This window comes from Schistocerca cancellata, chromosome 1 (genome assembly GCF_023864275.1).
Source record: "Schistocerca cancellata isolate TAMUIC-IGC-003103 chromosome 1, iqSchCanc2.1, whole genome shotgun sequence".
Lineage (NCBI taxonomy): Eukaryota > Metazoa > Arthropoda > Insecta > Orthoptera > Acrididae > Schistocerca > Schistocerca cancellata.
The window spans coordinates 722,022,401-722,044,170 of NC_064626.1; the positions used below are offsets into that span (position 1 = coordinate 722,022,401).

Consider the following 21,770-nt stretch of genomic DNA (forward strand, 5'->3'; position numbering starts at 1 on the left):
TTACACAGGAAGAAATGGAAAAAGCTGTGAAGAAGATGAATGGGGGGAAAGCCCCAGGACCTGATGAAGTATCTGTGGACATGATAAGAGCAGCAGGTCCAGTGGGAATGCAGTGGCTGTATAGAGTACTATCAAGCGTGTGGAGAAATAGTAAAATACCTGGCGACTGGAGAACAGGAGACATTGTTCCCATCTTCAAGAAAGGCAATAAAAGACTTTGTAAAAACTACAGAGGAATAACCCTCATGAGTCATACAGCCAAGATTTTTGAAAGAATTTTACTAAATCGAATAAGTGAAAAGATAGAAAAGGAGCTGAGTGAAGAACAGCATGGGTTTAGGAAAGGAAGGAGCACAATCGACCTGATATTTTCTATCCGTCAACTGATGGAAAAAAGTTGGGAGTATAACAAAAGGGTGATAATGGTTTTTATTGACATAGAAAAGGCATATGACTCAGTTGACAGGGAAAGACTCTGGGAAGAACTGAAGAAGATAGATATAGAAGATGGATACATTAATGTTATAAAGACAATGTACAGAGACCACAATTGTAGAATTAGAACACCATTGGGGAACTCTGAATACTTCGAAATAAGACAAGGACTTAAGCAAGGAAGTATTCTATCTCCTGCGCTTTTCAATGTTGTGATGGAGGGAATGAATAGGGCAGTTAAAGATATAGTAAAAGAAAAAGACAAAAAGATGATTTTTGCAGATGATATGGTAATATGGGGTGATAAAGAGGTAGATGTACAGTTACAGCTTGATGCGTGGAAGGAAATAATGAAAAGGTATGGATTAAGAATAAATAAAGATAAGAGTGAAGTAATGGTATTTGGAAGAGAGAAAGGAATCAATGGAAATATTACCTTGAATGGAGAACCCCTCAAAGTGGTAGAAAGTTTCACTTATTTAGGGAGTGAAATATCTAGGGATGGAAGAATAACTAACGAAATTAATAGGAGGTTACAGAAGGGAGGCAATTTCTACCAAACAATAAAACATCTGATTTGGAATAATGAAGTTCCAGAAAGAGCAAAACTCCTGATGTATAAGAATTATTACTTCCCTATTGTCACCTATGGTGGAGAAACATGGACAATGAAAGAAAGGGACTGGAGCAGACTGCAAGCAGGGGAAATGAAATTTCTCAGAGCAGTAAAGGGAAAAACAAGAATGGACAGAGTAAGGAATGTAGAGATTAGAAAGGACCTCAAACAAGAAAGTATGAGAGAAGAAATTGAAAGAAAGAGATTAAGATGGTATGGGCATGTTAAGAGGATGCATGGGCAGAGACTCCCCAAAATTATGGAAGAACTAAAGATGGATGGGAAACGACCTAGAGGGCGCCCAAGAACACGGTGGAAAATGGGAGTGAGAATATCTGTTGAAAGGAGAGGTGTGACCTGGCAGCAAGTGGAGGAAGAAAAGTGGTGGGAGGACCGAGCCAAATGGAGAGGACTCGTCAGCACCCAGACCCGGCAGTAGCTGGAGCGGGATTCGGATATAGATAGAAAAACATATCCTAACATTTTGAAAAAGGTAGCACATATTTTATAGTTTTTTTGGATCGGCGTATGTATGAGAGACAGCGTTTTCAATTATGAAAATAGTGAAATCTAAGTGTAGAAATAAACTGACTGATCCTCATCTTTCAAACCATGTAAGGTTGACTCTGACAAATTACTCGCCAGACCATAATAAACTTGCTATTGATATGCAAAGCCAAGTATCTCATTTAACTTTTTTCAATATTGATGATGGTGTATATTTTAATTCTTTTAAAATGTATAATATCATGAAAACTAACTAGTATGCTTACAATATTTGATGGTGAGAAAGTTACCTTTTACGTATTTTGTGTAATTAAAACGGTTAATTTTGACTATAGTGTTGTTTTGTACTTAAACCTTTATGAATGTTCAAGTCAACAGATTTATAAATGGACTAAATTGCATGTAGTAGATCTCAAGCTTCAAAAGGGTGACCACCCCTGATGCAGAACAACTGAAGCACTGACACTACCATCTGATCCTCTCTACTTCAACCCAGTCTCAAAACTTTCAGGATCGGCGGGGTATGGTTTAGAGTTTGGACATACATATACAGGCCCACCAGGGAGATGACGGCTTTCGGAATTTCCTTGATATTTGCACTTCTGGACTTGTATTAGTTTTCTACACATTATTTTAAACAGGAACAACCTGCCATATTTAAATTACTTGGAGGTACAGAGTGTATGACTTCTCCTAATGCAAATAAGTGATAGTGATGAACAAAGACAATCTTGTCAGTGTTGAGCTACTACAACTACAACATTAAAGGAAAAGTGTGTCATGCAATATAACAGGAAAATGCTCGAAGTTGTCATAGGAATTTAATAACAGTGCTAAATTTGACATTGACAATTCAATCTCCAAATGAAAAAAAGAAAGAAAAGATAAAACACCAAACAGTAAGTTGAAACTTACAAGTATCTTTTGTGGAGCTGGTATTTTCTTTTCCTCCTGTTCTTCTTGTTCTAATTGTCTTATGATATCTGCCACTGGCCGTGGTTTCAGTGAATCACACTCAGTATTATACAACAGGATGAACCTATAACATAAGTATTTTTAAGAAAAGAAACCCCTTAAGTAGACACTGTTAATAAAGAATTTTATCACACATAAACAATTTGAAACTAACACAACAAAAAATATGTTCACAACAAGATATCAGTGTACAAGATACATGAACCTCACTGTCTATGCACATTTAATATGAAAAAAAGTGCTGCTGGATATTTAAAACAACCTCTTCAAATACAAAGCAACAAATTAGTACATTTTTGACAGATACCTCTAAATTCTATACATAAAAAAGGTCCAGAATTAAAATACTGTCCCAAACTTAATCAGTCCATCACTAAAGCAAAGCTTCTGAATCATTTATAAATTAAGTCTTCACAGCATTCCAAGAAGTTGTAACCTCTTTGCAAACTGAACCATTACATAAACATTTCAGAAAACTTCCCTAGACAATTTTCCTGTGAATACTGTTTATGTAATAAAAATTTAATAGTTACAATAATTTTGTGCCAGCAAGACAAACAAAACTATTGTCATGGTCTAAAGCTTTCCTTCCTACTGTATTAAAAGTCTGAATCTGTGTTGTTCAATTTGTCAAGTTTTACAACTTGTTTTGATGACAAATTATATTCGGGTGTTAATTCCTGCACTTACTTTTTACACAGTTCATATATTTCCATGAACATGAACATCATCTGTATGAAACGTAGTTTTGGAGAAGGTTACTGATAATGCACAATGAAATAAAATATTTTCCTTTCTTAATCAGTATGACATCATCTGCTGGGACAGAAGGGTAATCCACTTTCCTAGTGTGAGGCAAACTGTAACTGTCAGAAGTGATGGAATGATACAAACTGCCAAAATTAGGAAAAAATGTAGGCAGAGTTGCTCATTGTCATCATTAATACTCAATCTATGTATAAAAGAGACAAGAAGGAATCAAAAAGAGATGTTTATCATAGTCAGAAAATTAGCAAGAAATGGTTTGCTAATGACACAGCAGCAGTCACCAAAAATGAACACAAGATGCTTCATGAAATGCAACATATGCTAGGTGATAGCTAATACACATATAAACAAAAAGAAAGTTAACAGTGTGCACAGAAGGTGGATATGCTGGATTCCTAAATGTTAACCTCTTTATGAGGTGGATGGATTTTGCCATCTCAAAAGTAGATGAAGATGGAAGACATGAGAAAAGCTTTGCAGTAAAGGCTTTCTATAAAAAGATACAACAATTAACATACCAAATATAAAGCAGGAGTACAGAAAAAAAATCATAGAAAGATATGTTTGGAACACAACTCTGTATGGGTGCAAAAAATGAACAATGAGTAAGGCAACAATGAAACTGTTAAAAAGCTTTGACATGTGATCTAGATGAAGACTGAAAAACATCGGACGGATTGACTAAGAAGATAATGACAATGACCTCCAACGAGTCAACAAGAAACAATACCTAATAAAAAGTTAATGAAATGAAGAGAGAGAATGTTGGGAACATATTATGGGATGAGTTATTGCTGAAAACCATAAGTGAAGAGACGGTACATAGAAAGAACTGCAGGGGCAGATCTGTGTACATTCATATATACAGCAGATATAAGGCAGTCTGTCAATGATGTGGGATGCAGCAAATGTGCTGAAGTGATGAGAATCATGGGCATATCATCATCCATTGTAGATGGTGTCTTTCAGCATTTTCCCACAGAAAAAAGCCTACAGGTGTCAAATCATGGGAATGGGCCGGCCAAGGTACAGGCCCTTTGTGTTGGATCCAACAATTCGTGAAGACATACTGTGGAGGATCATCAACTAGCATACATGGAGGCTGCAATACTTCGCCGAGTTCAGTGTTCTATCAATGAAAATGAGCCTATGAGCTGATGGTCCACTATCCCACACCACACATTTACACTCCATGGACGCTGACCTTTCAACCTCACAGAGCCAATGGGGATTGTCAACAGGCCAATAGTACATGTTTCAGAGGTTTACTTAGCCTTGATTGGTAGATATGGCTTCACCATTAAAAAAGATACATGATACATCTGGAGCAGCCTGTCTCAATGCCCGTGCACAGAAGTTAACACAATTCTCGTAATTGTTTCCATGCAGCTCTTGATGGAAGAGATGTGGTAGGGATGGAACCAATGTCAATGACGAACATGTAGGACATTTGCCTGACTCATGCCCCTCCTTTGTTCGATTGTGCGGGAGCTAACATGCAGACCACTGCAACAGCAGTAAGAACATTAATTTCCCTCTCCCCCGTTGTCACTTGTTTCCTTCTGCTACACTGTCTGGGTGTTGCACTAAAACTTTCACATAACTGGTTGAAGAGGATGACGAATAACTGCCGAGATAGTTGACATCTATTGGGATATTTTGCCACATACACCATATAAGAACAAACTGCATTCTTCCTACACTCTCCATACACCATAAGCATGTCAGCTTTCTTTGCATCGGTAAAACCCATCATTCACCTAAAGCCGACTGCTTGGACTGTGAAACACTGGCTATAACGCTGCAGTACAATCAAGGAAAACACAATCACACTGTAAGCAAACATTACAACATCGTATCTAGCAACTATACAGGTTGAATGGCACAAAAAAGTGTCGGTGTGTAAACTTTTCAAAATATGATATCTCATAAATGACTCACACAAGAATCCTGCAACAAACACCACTGGCATTCTAATTTACCCTACTTTTAGTTTGTTAATGTCAATATGCATTATTCAAACATTAAAAAAAAAAGAGTATGTTTGCACAAAAATACACTTTCTAAGTATTCTTACAATCTGTTTATTGACTAACAATACAAGCCCCTGATTATAATCCATTCTGTGAAAACCATGCATCAATAGCTCTTACTATCTCCACAATATCTGCGGTACAAGTTTTAGGTCATTCACCCTGCATATTGGTATGAAACTGGGAAATAACACAGCCCAACATTTCTCAACAGCGATATGTATACACAATAAAATGGTGTTCATCTGATCTATAACAGACTAAATGTTTAGAAATCAAAGTAATAAGATTATTTTCTTGTGGCTTACTTTGTATTGGGTCTTTAGAAACAATTAAAAAATCACCTAGTGTGATGTGAAGCATAAAAGATTTCTTAAAGTTTCTACAATCGAAATCAATGGAATGCATGACAAACTCAGGAAATCTACCCAATCAAAAGGGCATCATGTGGTAACAGAACAGGAACTGTGGAGAGTCAGTGGAGGAAATGCCCTGCCCTGCTCATCATTACTGATGCCACCTCCCTTTACACCAAAATCTCTAATTCCGATGGCCCTACCACTATTGAACACTCCTTTTCCCACCACCTGTTGGATTCCAAACCTACAACCTCTTTCCTAGTCACTATGACCAGCTATATCATCACCCACAATTACTTCTCCTTTGAATGCATCACCAACAAACAAATCCGGGTATGGCAATGGGCATCTACATGGTACCATCCTATGCCAATCTATTCGTGGGTCATCTTGAGGAATCCTTTCAAACCACAAAGAATCCAAAACCCTTCACCCGGTTCAGATTAATTGATGACAACTTCGTGATCTGGATCAAGGAGAGGACACCCTATCCACATTCCTCCAGAACCTCAACACGTTCTCCCCCATTCGATTCACCTGGTCCTCAACCCAACAAGCCACCTCCTCAATGTTGAACTCAATCTCAGAGATGCCATTTTTGTAATGAGGCTACTGATTTATCAACAACACAGCTGGAACTGGCTAATCTCTAGCAGCATGCTGGTTATCTCCTATGCAATTACAGTGGCACATGAGGTCATGGCATATGACTACAATTTCTCTCTAAATCAAATAGATACAGCTATATTTTATCACCAATTACAATGCTGTATACTAATTTTAACTGTCTGGACCAGTCCATATAAAATCAGTCAGGGATCTACTAAGAGAATTCCAAATACTTGGTGCTTCTTGGGACGACAATGTTATGTGCAACTACAAACCATCTCAACATGAAGATTCATTTGATGTTTTATAGGTTGATCTAGGATCCATCTCCAAATGTATTCGTGGTATGCTTTGATTTGCGTAGTCCTACCTTTCAGTTATTATGTGTGTTACATTACCAGGCAATTGACAACTTCCATACACATAAACACATATTGCAGTAAATCCAAAGACCTGTAGTATCAACCACAAATTAAAATCTCCTATGTAGCACACACTACTGCTCAGTCTACATCCAACAAGAAGTTGCACAGTTTCCAACCATTCTGTGCATTTACCTCCGTTAACTTCCAGCAGCCGATAACATTTATTCCTCTCTTGGGCACCTACACACCAGTTAGCAACAGACGGTGATAACTGCTCTCCATCATACTGCGCTATTGCTGTACTTTAAGAACCATGAACCATGGACCTTGCCGTTGGTGGGGAGGCTTGCGTGCCTCAACGATACAGATAGCCGTACCGTAGGTGCAACCACAACGGAGGGGTATCTGTTGAGAGGCCAGACAAACGTGTGGTTCCTGAAGAGCGGCAGCAGCCTTTTCAGTAGTTGCAGGGGCAACAGTCTGGATGATTGACTGATCTGGCCTTGTAACACTAACCAAAATGGCTTTGCTGTTCTGGTACTGCAAACGGCTGAAAGCAAGGGGAAACTACAGCCGTAATTTTTCCCGAGGGCATGCAGCTTTACTGTATGATTAAGTGATGATGGCGTCCTCTTGGGTAAAATATTCCGGAGGTAAAATAGTCCCCCATTCGGATCTCCGGGCGGGGACTACTCAAGAGGACGTTGTTATCAGGAGAAAGAAAACTGGCGTTCTACGGATCGGAGCGTGGAATGTCAGATCCCTTAATCGAGCAGGTAGGTTAGAAAATTTAAAAAGGGAAATGGATAGGTTAAAGTTAGATATGGTGGGAATTAGTGAAGTTCGGTGGCAGGAGGAACAAGACTTTTGGTCAGGTGAATACAGGGTTATAAATACAAAATCAAATAGGGGTAATGCAGGAGTAGGTTTAATAATGAATAAAAAAAATAGGAGTACGGGTAAGCTACTACAACAGCATAGTGAACGCAATATTGTGGCCAAGATAGACACGAAGCGCATGCCTACTACAGTAGTACAAGTTTATATGCCAACTAGCTCTGCAGATGACGAAGAAATTGAAGAAATGTATGATGAAATAAAAGAAATTATTCAGGTAGTGAAGGGAGACGAAAATTTAGTAGTCATGGGTGACTGGAATTCGGGAGTTTCCTACTCCCGAAGGAAACATAGTAGGTGAATATGAATTGGGGCTAAGAAATGAAAGAGGAAGCCGCCTGGTAGAATTTTGCGCAGAACATAACTTAATCATAGCTAACACTTTGTTCAAGAATCATGAAAGAAGGTTGTATACATGGAAGAACCCTGGAGATACTAAAAGGTATCAGATATATTATATAATAGTAAGACAGGGATTTAGGAACCAGGTTTTAAATTGTAAGACATTTCCAGGGGCAGATGTGGACTCTGACCATAATCTATTGGTTATGAGCTGTAGATTAAAACTGAAGAAACTGCAAAAAGGTGGGAATTTAAGGAGATGGGACCTGGATAAACTGACTAAACCAGAGGTTGTACAGAGTTTCAGGGAGAGCATAAGGGAACAATTGACAGGAATGGGGGAAAGAAATACAGTAGAAGAAGAATGGGTAGCTTTGAGGGATGCAATAGTAAAGGCAGCAGAGGATCAAATAGGTAAAAAGACGAGGGCAAGTAGAAACCCTTGGGTAACGGAAGAAATATTGAATTTAATTGATGAAAGGAGAAAATATAAAAATGCAGTAAATGAAGCAGGCAAAAACGAACACAAACATCTCAAAAATGAGATCGACAGGAAGGGCAAAATGGCTAAGCAGGCATGGCTAGAGGACAAATGTAAGGATGTAGAGGCTTATCTCACTAGGGGTAAGATAGATACTGCTTACAGGAAAATTAAAGAGACCTTTGGAGAAAAGAGAACCACTTGTATGAATATCAAGAGCTCAGATGGAAACCCAGTTCTTAGCAAAGAAGGGAAAGCAGAAAGGTGGAAGGAGTATATAGAGAGTCTATACAGGGGCGATGTACTTGAGAACAATATTATGGAAATGGAAGAGGCTGTAGATGAAGATGAAATGGGAGATATAATACTGCGTGAAGAGTTTGACAGAGCACTGAAAGACCTGAGTCGAAACAAGGCCCCAGGAGTAGACAACTTTCCATTAGAGCTACTGAGAGCCTTGGGAGAGCCATCCTGACAAAACTCTACCATCTGGTGAGCAAGATGTATGAGACAGGCGAAATACCCTCAGACTTCAAGAAGAATATAGTAATTCCAATCCCAAAGAAAGCAGGTGTTGACAGATGTGAAAATTACCGAACTATCAGTTTAATAAGTCACAGCTGCAAAATACTAACGCGAATTCTTTACAGACGAATGGAAAAACTAATAGAAGCCGACCTCGGGGAAGATCAGTTTGGATTCCGTAGAAATGTTGGAACACGTGAGGCAATACTGACCCTACGACTTATCTTAGAACAAAGATTAAGGAAAGGCAAACTTACGTTTCTAGCATTTGTAGACTTAGAGAAAGCTTTTGACAATGTTGATTGGAATACTCTCTTTCAAATTCTGAAGGTGGCAGGGGTAAAATACAGGGAGCGAAAGGCTATTTACAATTTGTACAGAAAGCAGATGGCAGTCATACAAGTCGAGGGGTATGAAAGGGAAGCAGTGGTTGGGAAGGGAGTGAGACAGGGTTGTAGCCTATCCCCGATGTTATTCAATCTGTATATTGAAAAAGCAATAAAGGAAACAAAGGAAAAGTTTGGAGTAGGTATTAAAATACATGGAGAAGAAATAAAAACTTTGAGGTTCGCCGATGACATTGTAATTCTGTCAGAGACAGCAAAGGACTTGGAAGAGCAGTTGAACGGAATGGACAGTGTCTTGTAAGGAGGGTATAAGATGAACATCAACAAAAGCAAAACGAGGATAATGGAATGTAGTCGAATTAAGTCGGGTGATGCTGAGGAATTAGATTAGGAAATGAGGCACTTAAAGTAGTAAAGGAGTTTTGCTATTTGGGGAGGAAAATAACTGATGATGGTCAAAGTAGAGAGGATATAAAATGTAGACTGGCAATGGCAAGAAAAAGCGTTTCTGAAGAAGAAAAATTTGTTAACATCGAGTGTGGATTTAAGCGTCAGGAAGTCGTTTCTGAAAGTATTTGTATGGAGTGTAGCCATGTATGGAAATGAAATGTGGACAATAAATAGTTTAGACAAGAAGAGAATAGAAGCTTTCGAAATGTGGTGCTACAGACGAATGCTGAAGATCAGATGGGTAGATCACCTAACTAATGAGGAGGTACTGAATAGAATTGGGGAAAAGACGAGTTTGTAGGACAACTTGACCAGAAGAAGGGATCGGTTGGTAGGACATGTTCTGAGGCATCAAGGGATCACATATTTAGCATTGGAGGGCAGCGTGGAGGGTAAAAATTGTAGAGGGAGACCAAGAGATGAATACACTAAGCAGATTCAGAAGGATGTAGGCTGCAGTAGGTACTGGGAGATGATGAAGCTTGCACAGGATAGTGTAGCATGGAGAGCTGCATTAAACCAGTCTCAGGACTGAAGACAACAACAACAACAACAACAATGACAAGAAAATATAATTTCATTAATTTAGTGATCAAATTCTTCATTGCAGCTGAAATGTCAGTAATGTTTTGCAACAGTGGTATAGCTGTGAATGCGTTTGTCAGCTTGCTAGCGCACTCTGTACACAAATATGTCTCTACAAACAGGTGAGAGGGATTATCTACTGTGTTTATAACATTTTCACAATGCAAATCTGAAAGCATGACTCCTATTGTTGACATTCCAAAGACACAAGAATGGACTGCAGACACGTGTGCTGTCTTAAGAGAACTGAATAGTGAACTGTAAACAAAAGTATCAAAGCTGAGTACATATTTTTTGGAAGCATCAAAATCACAGGGTCGACCTGACTGAATTTGGTTACAACACTTGTACGAGGTGTGGTAAATGAATAAAGAGACTGTTGACATACATGTGATTTATTGTGAACAAAGTTGTAACAAACTTTGTCCTCATCAGCAAACGCCCCTCCCCTATCTATACAGCACTGCATAAGTGACTTACACTGTATAAAAGCAATGCTGTAGGTCATTCTTTATCACCCACTTCAAAACTTCTGCCTTTTTTGCTTTTACCTCTTCAACAGACTGAATTTGTGTTCCTTTCAATGCACTTTTCACTTTTGGGAACAGACGAAAGACACAGGGAGCTAGATTTGGTGAATAATGATGTTCGAGCAAAGGAATGCACTTGTCTGCTAAAATCTGTTTCACAGATAGAGCATTGTGGGCTGACGTGGTGTCCTGATGCAAAATCGACTTGTTATTCTTCCATAAATCCTGTTTCTTCTTCCTTACGCTTTCACTCAGCTTGATTAGAACTTCTGTGTAGTATTTTTGATTAATGGTTTGATCCTTAGGCACTCCTTCAGGCATAACACCCAAGACCGAAAAAATGATCTGCATTATCTTCAGTTTTGACCTGCTTTTTGTTCCATTCTTGGCAACGTGGGAGTCTTCCAGAGCATCAATTCCACTTAGTTTCTGGGTCATACTTGATGGCTCTGAGCACTATGGGACTTAACTTCTGAGGTCATCAGTCCCCTAGAACTTAGAACTACTGAAACCTAAGGACATCACAAACATCCATGCCCGAGGCAGGATTCGAACCTGCGACCGTAGCGGTCGCACGGCTCCAGCCTGTATCGCCTAGAACTGCTCAGCCACTCTGGGGGTCATACTTGAAGATCGACATTTCATCACATGTGAGGAAATCTGTGAGTAAGTCCAGTTCTTCGTTGAATCATTCTATGATATCACAGCAAATATTATTCCAATAGTCTTTTTGTTCCTGAGAGAGGTTTTTCATAACCAGTTTTGAACATACTTATGTTGTGTTTAATTCATCACACATAATCTGTCTTACTGTCACTTTGTTCCAAGTTCACCACATCTGCGACCACCTGAATGCTTAGGCATCAGTTGTTCCACACAAATCCATAAATTTCTTGAATGTTTGCTTCGGTTCTTGAATTCACACATCAACCAGGACACTCATCATATTCCAGTTTTTCTTAACCTTCTGAAAATCAATTGTGCCATTGAAAAACTCAAGTGCATGATGTAGCATTCTCACCAAACACCTCCTTTAACATATGAAAAACAGTCTGATGGAATCTCTTTCAAATTCGTGAGGAATATGGGGTTAATGGACTATATTTTTAAATTCATCATGTTAGCAACACTACCACAGAACAAAGTCCTGTACAACCAAGGCTCAAATACAAACTAAAGTAGGCAGAAAGACAAAACGACCTGTAGCTGCTCTTGAAGGTTCAAGGTCAACTGCACTCCAATACCAACCTCTCCCCATGCAGCTGCACGATGGAGGTGCACAGACGTGTTGTTTAATTGACACACCTTATATAATAAAATGCACTGTAGCCAAATGAAATGGACTGCTGTTCACTTGACAAAGTGGACAGTGCCTCCCTGCCCCTCTGCTGGCCACACGTAAGCAAATTTCATCCCTTCCACATATCTCTGTCTGCGTGGGATCATCTTCTGAAGTGATATGTACTCAGCCATTATAAAGTGAGACGTGTTTCTGGCTTTACCAGTTCACTACTGGAAAGTGAATGATACATGAAGATATCCATTTCACACAATATATGTAAAATACCAACACTGAAGCAAGCAATGGAGAGTCCAGGTTGTAGTATCAACAATATTATGGGAAGTATAGAGCGCTACTCATCGAAAAGATAACATGTTCAGTTGCAGACAGGTACAACAAAAGGACTGTTACACATTGAGCTTTTGGCCAAAGCCATCTTCAGGAAAGAAAACACACACACACACAAAAATCATTATCTCCAACCACTACTGCCATACTGCAACTGTCGCATTGAACAAAAGCGGCAATCTGGAGTGAGGTGGGGAAGAGGGAGGGTAACAGGTTACAGGTGCAGGGGGGGAGGGGGGGGGGGGACAGACCGGTGGACTGGTGGGCGTGTTGGCAAAGAGCAGTGCACCTTGGGCATGTGGAGACAGGGACTAGGAGGAGGAGGAGGAGGAGGAGGAGGAGGAGGAGGTAGAACAGAGGGGGCAACAACTGCTTGGTGGAGAGTGTGGGGACAGTTGGTTACCGTAGGTTGAGGCAAGATAAATTTCAGAAGCAGACAACATGTTGTAAGGATAATTCCCATCTGCACAGTTCATAAAAGCTAGTGGTGGAAGGAAGGATCCAAATGGCCAGGAATGTGAGGTAGCCATTGAAATCAATCATATTATAACAATATCATAAATTGAGTCAGCCTTGATGCTAAACACTGACGATGGTGATATTTGTCGCTAAAACTAGTTTGGTAAAATAAATAAGTAAACAAATAACAATTTGTTTACTTGTTTATTTTCCCAAACCAGTTTCAGCGACAAATGTCGCCTCATCAGTGGCTTTTTAAAATCTAAAACATGCAGAAAATAGCATAGTTATACAAGCACAGCAGACATTATTACATTTTTACTGTTCCTTTTCTGAAATATAGTTTTCTATGGATACTTTCATACTACCTTATTTATTGTATGTTATGTCATGTTTTTATGAATTATTCTCGCTGTTTGCAGCATGTTTTCTGTGCTTTTTTCTGTTGCCATTTTTTTTTCCTCAGCGTACATCATGTCATCTGCAACTGTGTAAGCAGCTGTTAATAAACAAATACTAAAAGGTGAAATTGGAAATACACTTGGGGTTGCAGTAGTGTTGTGGAATACAGTTTTGATGTGCAATGGGCTGTTAATTAGTTATTCGTGTACTCACGTTCGTTGGACAGCATGTAGCTGATTCTGTACACAGAAAAAATAAAACTTTCGCACTTTGTTTATGATCAAGAAACATTACACCATCTTACTGTTCGCGTGCGTCGTGAGAGGAGTATTGCATGTTGCGAGAAGGCTATGAAAACTGTAGTGGGAATTACGACGACTTCTGTTCCTTGTTTATGTCTCTGTGTGTGATGGGGAAGTGGTTCTTTTGTGTGTGTGTGTGTGTGTGTGTGTGTGTGTGTGTGTGTGTGTGTGTGTGTGAGCAAGCGCGCGTGTGTGCATGTGTGTGCTTTCTGTTCTGTGTCGTTGGTCAGTTCCCTCATAGTAGTAAAGAGTGTGTTGTTGCAAAGTGTTGGGTTTTCGTTTATTATATTTTTCCCTTCCACTATAGCCTTTTGTATGTAGTAATTTTCTTCTATTGTTAGTTGTCAGTAAAGACTGTCACTATTTTTCAGAATGTGTAGATAGTTTTCGATATCAGTGGGGTTGTGGTTTTTGTTCTCTAGATGTTCTGCAAAAGTCGAATGTGTGCTGTCACTCTTTAGAGCTCTCATGTGCTCTGTGTATCTCGTTCAGAAGTTCCTGCTTCTTTGTCCTACGTATTTGGCCTGACAGGAGTTGCAAGTGAGTTGATATATTCCAGTGTTGCTGAATTTGTCTGAGTTTTTCCTGATTCGTCCTAGCCTTCTCTGAACTGTGGTTTGTTCTGAATGTTATTGGAATCCCTTGCTTTTTCAAGATGTTGCCAATTCTATGTGACATTTTGTTATTGTATGTTAGTGCATACCATCTGTCTCTTTCTCCTGATGTGGTATGGTGTGTACTGCCTCTGGATTTTCAGATCCTTTGGTTGTGCTCTTGAGTGGCTGGCCGCTATTTTTATGTTTAATTTTTACCTTATTGTTGAGTTTGTTTATGATGTCTGTTTTGTAGTCGTTTCCAACAGCAATTTGTTTGATTATATTTAGTTCCTGTGTGTAGTTTTCTGGTTTCAGAGATGTTCTGTTTATCACGTGGAGCATGTGAGTGAAACTGGCATATTTATGCACTGTTGGGTGTTTGGATGAGCTGTGGATAACAGTACTTGTGGATGTGGGATTTCTGTAGATGGAAAATTCATGTTGGTGGTTGTTTCTTGTGATTATGAGATCCAAGAAATTTAGTTTCTTTTTTTTTTTTTTTTTTTTTTTTTTCTATTTCCAATGTGAAGTGGATCTGTGGGTGAACTGTGTTGATGTTACTGTGTAGCTCATCTATCCTGTTGTGTGTTTCATCTACAATACATTATGCCATCCACATATCAGTACCAATAGATTGTTTTATATCCTCCCTGTTTCACGATGTTATTGAATATTGTGTTCTCTATATGGTCCAAGAAAATGGAAGATGTTGGCTAAGGTTCCACTGATGGGGCACCATGGGTAGCCCCTCTTGTTACAAATAGAAGTTATTGTTGAAAGTGAAGTAGTTTTTTTTTTCTGTGATTAGCATAAGAATTGATGAGATTTCATTTATTTATATGCCTGGGAATTTCTTGCATTTTAGCTGTCGTTCTATAATGTTTACAGTTTCTTTTGTGGGCATGTTTGTGTACATGGATGTAATGTCAAAAGATACCAATTTTGCTGTTGGGGGATGTTGACACTCTTAATTTTCTCTATTATGTCTCCAGTGTTTTTGGGGCTTCTGTATGTGTATGTTTTCATTAGGAATGTGTGCATGTGTCTCCCTAGTAAATAAGGTGGGGCTTATCTGAAGTCCACCACTGGCCTGACTAGGTTCAATTGGCTCTGAGCACTATGGGACTTAACATCTATGGTCATCAGTTCCCTAGAACTTAGAACAACTTAAACCTAACTAACCTAAGGACATCACACACATCCATGCCCAAGGCAGGATTTGAACCTGCGACCGTAGCAGCCGTGCGGCTCCGGACTGAGCGCCTAGAACCGCTAGACCACCGTGGCTGGCGGCCTGACTAGGATGAGAGGTTTGTGGACCTTTGGCAGGCTTCCTAAGAATGCAGCTTTAGGGTTCTTTTGTGTCATTCTTTTTGTCTGGTTCTGTGTCAAGGTGTATTTGATGTTTTTTAAGAGTGTCTTCACATTTCTTTGTGTTGCGTCACTGGTTAGCTTGTTTATTTCATTCTCTGCCAGATTTTTTTTTGTTTTCTCCATGTATTCTGCCTCTGTTACTAAGACTAGAGCATTCCCTTTGTCTGCCTTGATGATGAGAGCATTGTGTTGTTTTAGTTTTCTGTGTATACTGTTTATGGTTTTCTCATCAGATAATTTTTTTGTGTGTTGCGCGCACTTATGGATGGTTTGTTCTTTCTGATGATTTGTTTCATTTCCTCTGTCACTAGTTCTCTTGTTAGGCCTGAGTTGAAGTCTGGTGTGTTAGTTTTTTCATGTTGTCCTACGATGTTTCGGTCTCAGTAATGAGATTTTCTATGGTCATATGTGTTATGTGGGTGTTCAAATTGTATTTGGGGCCTTTCTCAAGTAGCTGCTGTTCTTGTTTTGTGAGTGTTATGTCAGTAAAATTTATCAAGCGTTCATGGAATGTGTGTTGTGTGTGTGTCTCAGTTTTAGAGCAGTTTTTGTGCATGAGTTTATTTAATTTCTGTTCCTGTTTCTGCCATTTCTTTTGCATTATTGACTGTGAGTGGTGATTTATTCTTTGCATTATGTCATACAGTACTGAGGAACTGGAGATTTGCTTTGCTAATTCTAGGTGTAATTTGTATAAGCTGACATTCAGTTCTTGTTTTTCTGAGTATAGGGAGCAAATTTCATATTTCAGCCAAGCTCTTTCAGCTGTTCATTTAGCATGCTGTGCTGCAAGTGACATGCTGTTTACATTAATTTTAATATAATTAGGAATGATGTTGTTGGCTGAGCAGATTTTGTTGTGTTTGAGGTTCGTGTTTGTTTGATGTAGTTTCACTGTTTTTTAAGTTTGTTGAAGAGCTTTACTGGTGTAGAAACAATACTTTTATCTTGGAACTCTTCCATCTGGACTGTGTTTGCATAGAAGAAACAACATCTGAAATTGAGTCCACCTTGATGCAAAACACCTTGTTATTTGTTTACTTATTGATTTTCCCAAACTAGTTTCGGCGGAAAATATCACCATCATCAGTGGGTTTTTTAAAATCCAAAACATGCAGAAAACAGCATAGTTATACAAACACAGTAACACATTATTACCTTTTTACTGTTCATTTTTTGAAAGCAAGAATAATTCATAAAAACACGCCATAACATAGAATAAATATGGTAGTACGAAAGTAGCCATAGAAAACTATATTTCAAAAAATGAACAGTAAAAATGTAATAATGTTTTACTGTGTTTGTATAACTATGCTATTTTCTGCATGTTTTAGATTTTTAAAACAAAAAAAAAAAAAACACTGATGATATTGGGAAAATAAATAAGTAAACAAATAACAAGGTGTTTTGGATCAAGGTGGACTCAATTTCTGATATTGTTGTTTTTCTATGCAAATGTGGACCAAATGGAAGAGTTCCAAGATAAAGTTATTCAATCACATTATGTTCTGTTGCATGTTGTGCCACAGGTGGTCCACCTTACTATTAGACACAGTTTGGCAGTGGCCATCATCCTGGTGGGTAATTGGTTGGTAGTCATACCAATATAAAAAGCTGTGCAATGACTGCAGCAGAGCTGATGTATGATGTGGCTGCTTTCTCACATGGCCTGACCTCTGATGGTGTAGGATAAGCCTGTGATAGGACTGGAATAGGAAGTGCTTGGTGGGTGGATTGACAGGACTCACACCTGGGTCTTTCATGGAGATGTGATCCTTGTGGTAAGGGGTTGGGATTAGGAGTGGTGTAGTGCTAGTCTACAATGCTGTTGAGGTGGGGTGGATGATGAAACACCACTTTAGAAGGGATGGGAAGGATCTTGGGTAGAATGTTCTTCATTTCAGTGAATGGCAATAGATAATCACAGCCCTGCAAAAAATGAGGCTCAGTTGTTCCAATATGGGGTGGTATTATATGACAAAGGGAGCACTCCTTTGTAGCTGGGTCTTGGGGGAGGTGGGAGGATAGGTGGTGTGTGAGGATATGACACAGGAAATATGTTTGTGAACTAGTTCTAGGTGACTCTGTGTGCCTGTGAAAGCCTTTTTGAGATCTTCAGCTTACTGGTAAGGCATATACGCCATCTGCATCTGGCCATGCTGTGTAGGGGGGCTTTCTTGCTGTCAGAATGCAGGTACTGTTGGTGGTTGGTAGCTTTGATGTGGGGAGAGGTGTGGATGGAGCAATCGGAGAGCAGGAGGTTATAATGAAACAGCCTTTCTCAAAAGTCATAGGAAATGTCTGATACCACACTTTTTGTATGCATCCAGGTGGTTGTCGGACGGTTTCATATCTCCATACACCCTCCAATCCTCTCCCACCCCCAAGAACCATCCCCTTCATCAGCACCCCAGACTGTAACAACTGATCCGCATCCCTTGTCAAGGCTTTGGTTATCTATCGTCACATCTTGAAATGAGGAATATTCTACCCATGATCTTTCCACCTCACCTAAAGCTGTTTTCTGTTGCCCATCCAATCTCCACATCATCCTAGCCTAACCCCATGCCACTCCCAATCCCATCCCCTTGCCACAGGGATCATATTGCTGTGCAAGACCTGCACAATCCACCCACCAAGCACTTCCTATTCCATTCCTGTCACAGGCTTATCCCACCCCATCTGAGGTCAGGCCACCTGCAGAAGTACCCACATCAACTCTGCTTCAATCATTGTACAGCTCCTTATATATTGGTATGAATACCAATCTGCTGTTCAGCAAGATGAATGGCCACTGTCAAACTGCGGCCAATAGCAAAGTGGACCACCCTGTGGCACAATATGCAGCAGAACATAATATGCTTGATTTCAATGGCTGTTTCACAACCCGGGCCATTTGGACCCTCCCCTCCACCACCAGCTTTTCCGAACTGCACAAATGGGAATTGTCCTTACAACGCATTCTTTACTCCTGAAATTATCACAGCCTCAACCTCGGTAACATACTGTCCCCACACTCTCCGACAAACAGTTTCTGCAGCCTCTGTCCAACCTCCTCCTTCCAACTCGCATCCCATCAACCTCATGGTACACTGCTCTCTGCCACCATGCCCAGCATTCTTTTCTCCTCCTCTGCTCCTCTCCTTTTCTGCTCCCTGTTTTGCCCCCCTTCCCTCCCCCACAGCCTCTTGACAGTGTGCTTGGAAGCTTTGTCCTGCTACCAGATCTAGTTGCTGTTTTTATTCAATGTAACAGTTTCAGTCTCTCCATAGCAGCAGGGGATAACGATGGTGTTGCATGAGATGTGCTTACTTGTGTGAATGCGTGTATTTTTTTTCTGAATAAGGCTTTGGCTCAATATGTAACAGGCTTTTCATTGTAGCTGTTTACAAGTCAATGTGTCATCTTTACAGTATGTAGCACCCTATCCTTCCCATATCATGGTTCATAACAACACTAAGAAGGATACAAGTGACTGAAGTGAAATGTTTACCTCAGATTCTGTATATGACAATACAAATACTTAAGATTAAAGAACTTTATGTGATGTCTATTTTGAGCATTCAGTATGGTGTGAAACATCAATGTATGATAATCATAGTATGACAAGGTCCAGAATCATATACCAAGTGGGTACTTTCCTGAAAAATCACACAGCATGCAGCATGTATGCAAGACTATAGTGAATCAATAGTGGTTGAGAAACCTGAAAAAAAAGTTGCTAATCAAGCATATTGTAGACATGTTCAATAGACTAAAAGTCAGAGAAAGGGACTGGACAGGGAAGCAGTGTCACCTGTCAGTTTTAGAAGGCTTGCTTGTTTTTTCTCATGTATTGCTGAGCTCTGTCTAATTGAAATATTGCATTTGAAGCTGCCTCAAAGTTGCTAAGTACCTCTGGTTCCAAGATGATCTTGATACTGGTCTACAGAATGTTCTGAATATGTGTAAATCAAGATCTATAGTATTCAGCAGAATCCCAAACCACTAGGTTTGGCATTTGTCTCCTGTGCCACATTATACTACACAGTCTGACCTCAACACATCCACATGCACAATTCTCCAGTTGCTGGGTTCTTTTACCCCTTTTGCAACTTTGTATTTTTCTCCAAATTTATTCCTTACCTGACAGAAAATAAGTCTAATCAGACAATGGACAATCCAGGATGGAATATAACAACAATAAGTCTAAAAGTTCAAAATTTTTTTGGTCTTTTTTCTGGGCTGCTATCTGTTAAACAACAACTGCCCCCCCCCCCCCCCCTTACACCACATCCTTCAACAACACTTTTCACCAGTTTGCAATTTTACATTTTTTAAAGCTTTTTTGATTTTGCACTAAGACAATCTGACATAACTTTCATCACATGTCCATTATCATTATGCATATCATATGCCATCATATTCATATTCACTGCACAGGGGAATCACCTAAAACTTGCACCGCAAATAGTGTTGAAATTGGAAGTAATACTGATGTGTGGTACTCACAGAAAGGATTAGTAGTCCGGAGCCAATCAACAGACTGTAATAATGATTAGAAAGCGTGTTTTTTGTGCAAACAAACACTTTTTTCAATGGAACAATGCATATTACCATTCACAAAGTAAAAGTAGAGTAAATTAGAATATCAGTGGTGTTTGTTTCAAGATTCTAGTGAGAGTCATTTATGAGATAGCATATTTTGAAAAGTTTCCATGCTGACACTTTTAAATGCCTGTGATAGCACACACTAAAAAACAGCATAAATGCATACACTAGTTATGTGGATTCTGACCAGTAATGAGGCAACTGACCATCAAAGGTCGTGTTCAAAATGACCATCGACAGCAACAATACACCCTTCTAGTCTAGTATGGAACAACTGCTGTGCACAGGCAAGCATTCAGCAGAGATGTCTGACCAGGTTGTAGTAATATGTCATTGTAAGTCATCAGGAGTAGTTGGTATGTCCTTGTAGACAGTGTCTTTCAGCATTCCCCCATGAAAAAATGTTCACAGGCATCAAATCCCGGGAACAGGCTGTCCGCAGTACATGTTCTTTGCACTCACTCCAACAATCTGAAAACAATTCGTGAAGACTGCTGTAGCACTTTGTGCACTGTAGGCTGGGCAGCCATCATGTTAGTACCACAGGTTCCTCCTAGTCAGCAGAGGAACGTCTTCTAGCATCCGTGGAAGATGGTCTGTTAGGAGGCTACGATACTTGTGCAGGTTCAGTGTTCCATCTATGAAGAATGGGACTAAGAGCTGATGCTCCACTATCTCACATCACATGTTTACACGCCATGGATGCTGACATTCACCTGACAAACCCAACAGACAATAGCACATGTTCTGGAGGTTTACTTGGCCATAACTGGTAAATGTGGCTTCATCACTAAACAAGATATATGGTACATCTAGAGTACCCTGTCTTAATGTCCATGTTAACACAATTTTCATAATCACTTTCATGCAGCTCTTGATGGAGAGAGATGTAATAGAGATGAAACTTATGTCAACGGTCATTTTGGGTATTAATAACTGCTTCAGCTGTATTTAGTCCTTTATTATTAGACCACTAAAGTTTCATGGCACTAAAAACCACATCTTCAGGTGAACGTATGACTAACACATTAGAGTGGAAAAACTCGGAATCTTTTTACCCAACATTCATTGTCTGTCAGAAAAAAACACCACTAAAAGGCGGTATGTAATAGAATAAACCAGCAGGATTCCAATATAGTGGATGGGCCTGCTTCTCCGATGTATACAGAGCAACAATCAGGGGACACGGCCATGTGCTCTGCCATACATGTCAATAGAGAATGCATAAGACCCTTGCCTGACTCATGCCACTCCCTTGTGTGATTGCACAGGTGCAAACGTGCGGATATACTGCAACAGCAGCAAGAACATTAATTTCCCTCTCTTCTGCTGTCACTAGTTTCCTTCTGTTACACTGTCTCATTGTTACACTACCATTTTCACATAACTGGTTGTAAACATCGATAAGTAACTGCTGAAATGGTTGATGTCTAATGGGACATCTTGCCACATACATTGCACACAAACGAACTGCACTCTTCCTACCCTCTCCATACACCATGAGCATCTCGGCTTTTTCTGCGCTGGTAATCCCATTGTCCACTCACTACCTCCTGCATGCTCTGTAACACACTGATTACAAAGTCAAAGTGC

At 39.7% G+C, this 21,770-nt stretch overlaps 1 protein-coding gene across 4 annotated transcripts in view; it reads right to left on the bottom strand.

The window, feature by feature from the left end:
• The window catches only part of LOC126185077 (E3 ubiquitin-protein ligase RAD18-like), a 110,837-nt gene that overhangs the window by 22,196 nt on the left and 66,871 nt on the right, over window positions 1-21,770 (bottom strand). For all 4 annotated transcript variants that reach the window (XM_049927890.1, XM_049927882.1, XM_049927873.1 and 1 more), the window contains exon 6: window positions 2,474-2,597. In XM_049927890.1, the coding sequence (XP_049783847.1) occupies window positions 2,474-2,597 (124 nt within the window). The remainder of the gene's footprint in view (window positions 1-2,473; window positions 2,598-21,770) is intronic.